This window comes from Thalassophryne amazonica, chromosome 16 (genome assembly GCF_902500255.1).
Source record: "Thalassophryne amazonica chromosome 16, fThaAma1.1, whole genome shotgun sequence".
NCBI lineage: Eukaryota > Metazoa > Chordata > Actinopteri > Batrachoidiformes > Batrachoididae > Thalassophryne > Thalassophryne amazonica.
In genome coordinates this window covers 74336013-74343845 of record NC_047118.1, presented here as the reverse complement: position 1 = coordinate 74343845, position 7833 = coordinate 74336013, and the positions used below count along the sequence as shown (strand labels likewise).

The 7833-nt window shown below is 43.2% G+C and overlaps 1 protein-coding gene across 1 annotated transcript; it reads left to right on the top strand.

Annotated features, from left to right (window-relative positions):
- Positions 1–1610: 1610 nt before the first annotated feature.
- LOC117528757 (primary amine oxidase, liver isozyme-like) lies at positions 1611–6358 on the top strand. The gene is made up of 5 exons (XM_034191388.1): positions 1611–3180; positions 3454–3509; positions 4260–4426; positions 4879–5013; positions 6079–6358. Exons 1-5 carry the CDS (start codon positions 1611–1613, stop codon positions 6356–6358), a joined length of 2208 nt encoding a protein of 735 aa, XP_034047279.1.
- The last annotated feature ends 1475 nt before the right edge of the window (positions 6359–7833 follow it).

Sequence of the window (7833 nt, the reverse complement as noted above, 5' to 3'; positions counted from 1 at the left end):
TTTTTACTGGTTATTGGTGGTCAGGGAGCAGGCACCGTCTCTACGGGGATGGGGTAATGAGGGGATGGCAGGGGGAGAGAAGCTGCAGAGAGGTGTGTAAGACTACAACTCTGCTTCCTGGTCCCAACCCTGGATAGTCACGGTTTGGAGGATTTAAGAAAATTGGCCAGATTTCTAGAAATGAGAGCTGCTCCATCCAAAGTGGGATGGATGCCGTCTCTCCTAACAAGACCAGGTTTACCCCAGAAGCTTTGCCAATTATCTATGAAGCCCACCTCATTTTTTGGACACCACTCAGACAGCCAGCAATTCAAGGAGAACATGCGGCTAAACATGTCACTCCCGGTCCGATTGGGGAGGGGCCCAGAGAAAACTAGAGTCCGACATTGTTTTTGCAAAGTTACACACCGATTCAATGTTAATTTTAGTGACCTCCGATTGGCGTAACCGGGTGTCATTACTGCCGACGTGGATTACAATCTTACCAAATTTACGCTTAGCCTTAGCCAGCAGTTTCAAATTTCCTTCAATGTCGCCTGCTCTGGCCCCCAGAAGACAACTGACTATGGTTGCTGGTGTCGCTAACTTCACATTTCTCAAAACAGAGTCGCCAATAACCAGAGTTTGATCCTCGGCGGGTGTGTCGCCGAGTGGGGAAAAACGGTTAGAAATGTGAACGGGTTGGCGGTGTACACAGGGCTTCTGTTTAGGACTATGCTTCCTCCTCACAGTCACCCAGTCGGCCTGCTTTCCGGGCTGCTTGGGATCTGCTGGAAGGGAACTAACGGCGGCTAAGCTACCTTGGTCCGCACCGACTACAGGGGCCTGGCTAGCTGTAGGATTTTCCACGGTGCGGAGCCGAGTCTCCAATTTGCCCAGCCTGGCCTCCAAAGCTACGAATAAGCTACACTTATTACAAGTACCATTACTGCTAAAGGAGGCCGAGGAATAACTAAACATTTCACACCCAGAGCAGAAAAGTGCGGGAGAGACAGGCGAAGCCGCCATGCTAAACTGGCTAAGAGCTAGTAGCTGCGCTAAGCTAGCAGATTCCTAAAAACACACAAAGTGAATAATGTGTAAATAATTTAGAGGTGATTCAGCAGAGGGAGTGCTTTAGTTAAGGCACGTGAAGATTACACTGTGAAACAAATCGTTATCTAGTTATCTAGATCAATCTAACTGCGCAGATTAAACAGCTAACAGATACAGTAAAACACCGCTGTGCTCCGGAACAGGAAGTGATACAATACCGCAGTGAGAGCCAACCACCAGTGAGATTCACTGGTGGTTCACAAAGAGATTCCAGAGTCAAAAGCCAACAGAAATGAGTTTCGTGATTAAACAATTGCAGTTCTTATCTCTGGCCTTCACCTTTGAGGTGGCAATAAGTCAGAATTCCTTTGTATGCATTCTGTAGTTTTTATTACCTGCTGTGTTTAACAACTTATTTCAGGTCAGACTTTTATTGCATACAGGTAATCTATAAAATACATTGTAAGAATAAACAGATAGTAAATCATTGATGTTGGCAGCCATGCCCTTTTTGTCACCCTTTATAATAAACAGTCATCTTGTTCTCTCCTCAGGCATCCTGTACATCTGCAGAAATGGTCTCTCAGTTGATTGGCACAGTTCTCAAATACCTGGTGGTTGCTGCACTTGTTGCTTCAGTGATTGCTAACTGTGTCTTGATATGGCTCAACACCGTGCGCACGCCAGTGTGCCCCGCTCAGCACGCAAACCCAATCCAATCTGCAGATCACAATGAAGGCAGTGATGTCTTTGCGGATCTCTCAGTGGAAGAGCATCTTCAAGTGCGTGACTACATGTCCAAGATCCCAGGAATGAATATATCGTTTGGGCCATCTTCTACGCCTACGACAGATTACTTGTACCTGATTGACCTCTCTCTTCCAAAGAAACATGAGGTTTTGCATTTTCTTGATAACAGTGGGCCAAAGCCAGCAAGAGAGGCAACTGCGGTAGTTTTTCATGGCGGCAAGAACACTATAAAGGAATATGTTGTGGGTCCTCTTCCTCACCCAACCTACCACCATGATGTTACGTTTGAGAGATACAAGATGGAGATCCCTTTGACTGCTCGCCCCATGCACATTGCTGAGCGTGCACATCTACAAGTGTTCCTCCAGCGTGCTCTTAAACCTGTCAGTACACTGCTGTATGAAAGTTTTGGCATGGATACACCTGTATTCCATGCATACAATGAAAACATGCCTAGAGGTACCAAGTCTGGGGACAGACAGACGTGGATTAGTATTTGTCGAGATGAAGAGGGTTTCTTCATCCATCCAGTCGGATTTGTGCTCTTAATAAACCACAAAAGCACTGATCCTTTGGCTTGGAGTGTAGATAATGTTCTTTATAATGGTCAGTACTTTGACAACCTGACACAACTGATGAACCATTATGAAGCGGGAACTATAGAAAAAATAATCTACAAACCAATTCCAAATTATGCATCGCTCAAACCCAAACAGAAGCCCACAGGTGTCGGACCTCAGCAGTTTTACATGCAAGGCAAACGATTCAGTATAAAGAACAATCACATTGTCTACCTTGACTGGAGCTTTACCTTTGGACTAAGTGTTCTTTCCGGAATGAGAGTTTTTGATGTTCGTTTTGAAGGTGACAGGATCATATATGAGCTAAGTGTCCAAGAGGCTATGTCAGTTTATGGGTCTGCCAACCCAAATCTCATCCTCACCAAGTTCTTGGATAGAAGCATGGGTATTGGTCAGCATGCCTATGAGTTGGTCAGGGGCATTGACTGTCCTTATTCAGCCACCTATATTGACACTTTTCACTTTGTAGACACTGGTGTTCCCTGTCAACGCAGGAACTCCATTTGCGTGTTTGAGCATGACACAGGCCGCCCTTTAAGAAGGCACTTTGGCAGCATTAACATGTACAGCTACGGACTATCTAACAGTGCATTAGTTTTCCGGACAGTCACTACTATTGGAAACTATGACTATCTGTGGGATTTCATCTTCTATCAAAGTGGCTCGGTAGAGGCACAGGTTCATGCCAGCGGTTACATCGCCTCATTATTCAATTTGAAAAAAAAATTTCCATACGGTGCTCAGGTGGCAGAAAATGTCACTGGAAATATACACACCCATTTCCTCAACTTCAAAGTGGACCTTGACATCTTAGGTGAGTTGATGCTGAGAAACATGAACATATCTAAAACCAGTTTTTAAATTTTGAGATATAGTTGGAGAGGGAAAAATACCTATTCCACATTGTGAAAGAGACAAGTACACCCTGGGTTAAATAATACTCTAGCGTGAAATGAACTCTGCATACTGATTTGGGGAAGGCGTGGGTATAACACCACCATCATAAATAAGACCTCCATGCTTTTAGCAATCTTCAGTATTAGTCAGGCATCGTGGGAAGTGCAGCATGTGTGATTTGCCCATCCAGAATACAGAAGAGCATGTCTAAACATGTGGAACCTTGAAGCAGTTGAAGACCACACTGTGTGCCACTTCTTGATGACATTGGGCACCAGCTAAAAAACTGGAACAAAAAATGCTGTGAATCTGGATTTCTGCTGCATAATTTGAAATCATGGATCCATCCTGCTGTGGATCAACAATTCAGGCTGCTGGTGGTGTAACAGTTCAGAGAAAACTCTTTGAATTGAGCTTGTTGTATTTTTTAAAATAATATTTGTTGGGAAGGTGTCGTGACACGGACCCACAACAGGGGGCGCTAAAGGAACGGACAATGGATAAGCCAACCAGTAACAATTTAATGTTGTGAAAACACACAACGGAATACAGACAGAGATATGGATTGCCAATGAGACACCAGATGACGTGTGGGCAGGCTCGAAGATAGGAGACCTCTGGCGAGAGATGAGCTGATTCCCACACAGCTTCCACCACCAGCGGGCCTGAAGAACACCGGAGCCGCCAAGTCCCGAGTCCCCAGGTGGCCTCTGCCTTCGGCTGTCGACCCTGGTACTGCTCTTGGTTGCTGATTTCTCGGCGGGGAGGTGGAGTTGTAGTCCGGCTTTTATGGTGATGTGGTGAATGAGTGACAGCTGGTGCAGATGATGAATGACAGCTGTCACTCTCCGTTGCTCCGACGCCCTCTCGTGCTTGAAGCCCGCACTCCAAGCAGGGCGCCATCTGGTGGTGGTGGGCCAGCAGTACCTCCTCTTCTGGCGGCCCACACAACAATATTAACAAGAACAATTCTAAAGTATCTATTTTTTCATGCAGGAGGCGGCTCTGCGTCATAACACCAAGACTCCTCTTTACCTCCACATCGCCAGTAACCAAACCAACCGCTGGGGTCACCAGCACTCCTACAGGCTGCAGGTGTACAGCTTTGCCGGGGACCATCTCCCTGAGAACCAGCCTGAGGAGAAGGCCATGTCCTGGGCCAGGTGAATATTCATGATCGTAAACATCTTCGTCTTCTGGCCAAAAACAAAACAGCGCCACTTCTTCATACAATCATCAACTTCCAAACCAATGGTACAGTACGTGCAATTTCCTCCATGAATTGCAGGTCATTTGAGCGTATTTTCTGATTCTGTATTGTGAAGTTGGCCATATTTGCGGACTTTTCTTCCAAACATATTTGACCCATGACTGAATTTCACCCACAACTGTTTGTAATGTTCTATAGTCTATCCTGAATTCACTAAGCATCCAGCAGGTGGCAGACAGGTGTATGATGTTTGACAACAGCAAAATAAAGTTGCTTCTAGTTTTTCTAGTTCTAGTTTTTCTGATGCATCAAAGTCAAACATTAGCAGCATTAGTTTGTATCTGATCTCAGTCTGTGGTTGACTCCCATATCAGAAAGTAGTGTTGTGCAAATGTCTGTCTCCAGATATAAAGTTGCTGTCACGAAGTACAAGGACTTGGAGCGAAGCTCCGGCAGTTTGTACAATCAGCACGACATGTGGACTCCGGCCATCGACTTTAGCAAGTACACTGAAGATGATGAAAGCATTGAAAATGAGGTGTGTATGTGTAAATTTTTCACTTTTTGGCCAGCGACCATGTTAGCATTTTAGCACAAAGTTTTCAAAGCAATCCACAAACAGAGGATTTCTATGTTACAGTTTGTGGAATGTTGAACCAAAATATGCAGACAGGGAAAAACTCAAAGAATGTGACAAAAACTGTGATTTACTGGCAGAGCCAAAGTGAAAACAGTTCAACAGTTACTGAGAACACAGGTGTACAAAAATGTCCCAGGAAACACTGGAGGCAAAAAAAACAAACAAAAAAGATTGAAATCAGGGAAATAAACTGAGCAAAACCAGGCATAACAAGATGAGCTCAGGGAAGATCCACAGATCACAAGAATACTCACTCAAGAAGCGCAGAGCAGACACGGGAACATGATGACAATGACCATGACACAGACAATGAACCGCCAAAGAGAACACAGAACCAGTGAGTTTAAATACTGAAACAACTAATGAGACAGGTGTGCAACAAACAAAAGTAGAAAGCAAAAATGCACGTGGGAAATTAAGTGGCGTACAAGTGACAGAACTAAATCGACAGAGACGGTGATCACTAAGACAACCAAAGGTGAGTGGCAAATAAATGACAAAACCCAAACACAACTATTGTGGAGGAGACAACACGGACATAAATAATAAATAAGGGAGAGTGCAGCAGAATGAAAACAAATAAAATGACTAGAAAAGCAATAAAGTGATTTTTTTTTGTAGTGGATTATAATCATTTTCTGCCAAACCTTGGATGCTGAAAACACCTCTAATCGCTTCTGGAATCACAGAGGACTGTTTCATCTGGAGGCTTTTTTTCCTCTCTTTCCTGCTCCATGAGGAAACAAGTGTGGGAGGGGTGTAGGGTAGGACCAAACATGCGTTAGTGCACCGATGTTGCGCTACACGGCACTGCATGGCTCATACGTTGCTTAGCGTGGCTGATATGAGCCATTTGAGGCTCTAATGACCGGTTGGTCGTGGCTTACTAGTATACAAATAATGAATGTTTGTGAGTTCAATGGTACAAATATTTCATGAGGTGAAAGCTGGAACATACCATTCAGCGAGGCCTGGGTGACTGCTGGTTTCCTCCATATTCCTAACTCAGAGGATATCCCCAATACTGTAACCATGGGCAACGGCGGTGGGGTCCTCCTGCAGCCACACAACTACTTTGACGAGGACCCGTCGATCCACTCGGTTGATGGTGTTTACCTCAGACCAGGTACTGAGGGGAGCTGTGACAACAACAGGATGGCCTGCCTTGTTCAAGAGAAGTGCACCCCTATGCTGGAACCCTTCACCTACCACAGCTTTGAGGAAAACTATGTCAGGGAGTTGTGAAATGTAATAACGGTCTGTGCTTTGCATTTAATTTTATGATACTATCCTACAACATATTGACAATCATGTAGTTTATTGTTTGTTCACCAACCTGCAAAAACTTTAATTTGTATGTATACTGTAACTCCGCCCCTAACAAGTACCAGCAAGTACCAGCAATAGGTCTTTTAATTTTCTTTCTTTTCTAAAACAGTGATGTCTGACCTATGTTTTTCCAAGGTCAAGGATGAAGATCAAGTAAAAAACCCCCAGCATCTTAAAAGTTTATTCGTTTGTTTCTGGTGACGACTTTCAAACTATTTTTGTGTCACTCTTGAAAAAAGAAATTGTGTTCTCCAACCATTTACATATTGAAAAAAGACCCACCCATTTATTAAATGTGTCGTCTCTTAATTCTAATTTATCAATTTAAAATTCTGTGCAGAAAAAGTGAATTTCACAAACTGCAAAGCGTTTCTTTTGATTATGAGATGGTACATTATTAGTCTGAAATGAATTGTTGTCACAGTTTAAAATTATTATTGATTTACAAGCTCAACATTTCAGGGTTTTTTTTGCCAATAATTGAAATAAAGATTTTGAGTGATTACTTTGTTTTATTGATGTGTTTATGTTTTACCCTTCAGAATTTGAGAACCAGAACAGCCATTGTTGGCATGTGTAACACTATCCAGTGTTAATTTACAACTAAATGGTAAATGGACTGCATTTATATAGCGCTTTTCCATCTGCATCAGGTGCTCAAAGCACTTTACATTCACCCTGATGTGAGAGTGCTCCCATACAAAGCACCCACTACACACCAGGAGCAACTAGGGCATTAAGGACCTTGCCCAAGGGTCCTTAGTGATTTTCCAGTGAGGCTTGGATTTGAACCGAGGATCATCTGGCCTCAAGCCCAACACTTATCCACTAGACCATCACCTCCCCTAATTAAATTAAAATTCATGATACCACCTGATAAAACAGTTAAGTGTTTCTTCCCCTCGTACAGGAAACCACCTCCTCCCAGTGTGATGTCACTACTGTAACAATATGTGTAAATAGTTTTGATAGTTCATATTTTGGGATTTTTTTTTAATTTTTGGAGTAACAGGGTAATTTTGTTGAATGTTGTTTACAATAAAGATTCTTTTCTCTGTACCAGCGTTCCACACAGTACAGGAGAGGAAGCCAGAGGAATTATGGGAACACCCGAGCAGTCAGACCATTTTTTGGGAAAGTCAGACACTTTAGCATCTACTTGTTTTGAGTCCTCCTGCAGAGTTCCCATAACCCTCAGGAAACTCTCTGTCATCCTCTTGAGTCCACAGTCAGCTGCAGTTTTAATAATAATAAATACAACTCAGTGCAATTTTTTACACACATAATCATTGCCATTGGCTGCTTGAAAGCCAATGAAAAGTGACTTACAAATAAATAAATTATTATTAAGCACTAAAACAATCAGTTAATGTCTCTTTCCAATGTGAATT

What these genes read in the sequence shown, in the direction of transcription:
- LOC117528757 (XM_034191388.1), top strand. Translation starts at nt 1,611, where the DNA reads ATGGTCTCTCAGTTGATTGGCACAGTTCTCAAATACCTGGTGGTTGCT. An exon ending in AGTGGACCTTGACATCTTAG is followed by an intron (nt 3,181 to 3,453) that starts GTGAGTTGATGC and finishes TTGCCCATCCAG; the next exon opens with AATACAGAAGAGCATGTCTA. An exon ending in GAAAGCATTGAAAATGAGGT is followed by an intron (nt 5,014 to 6,078) that starts GTGTATGTGTAA and finishes CATACCATTCAG; the next exon opens with CGAGGCCTGGGTGACTGCTG.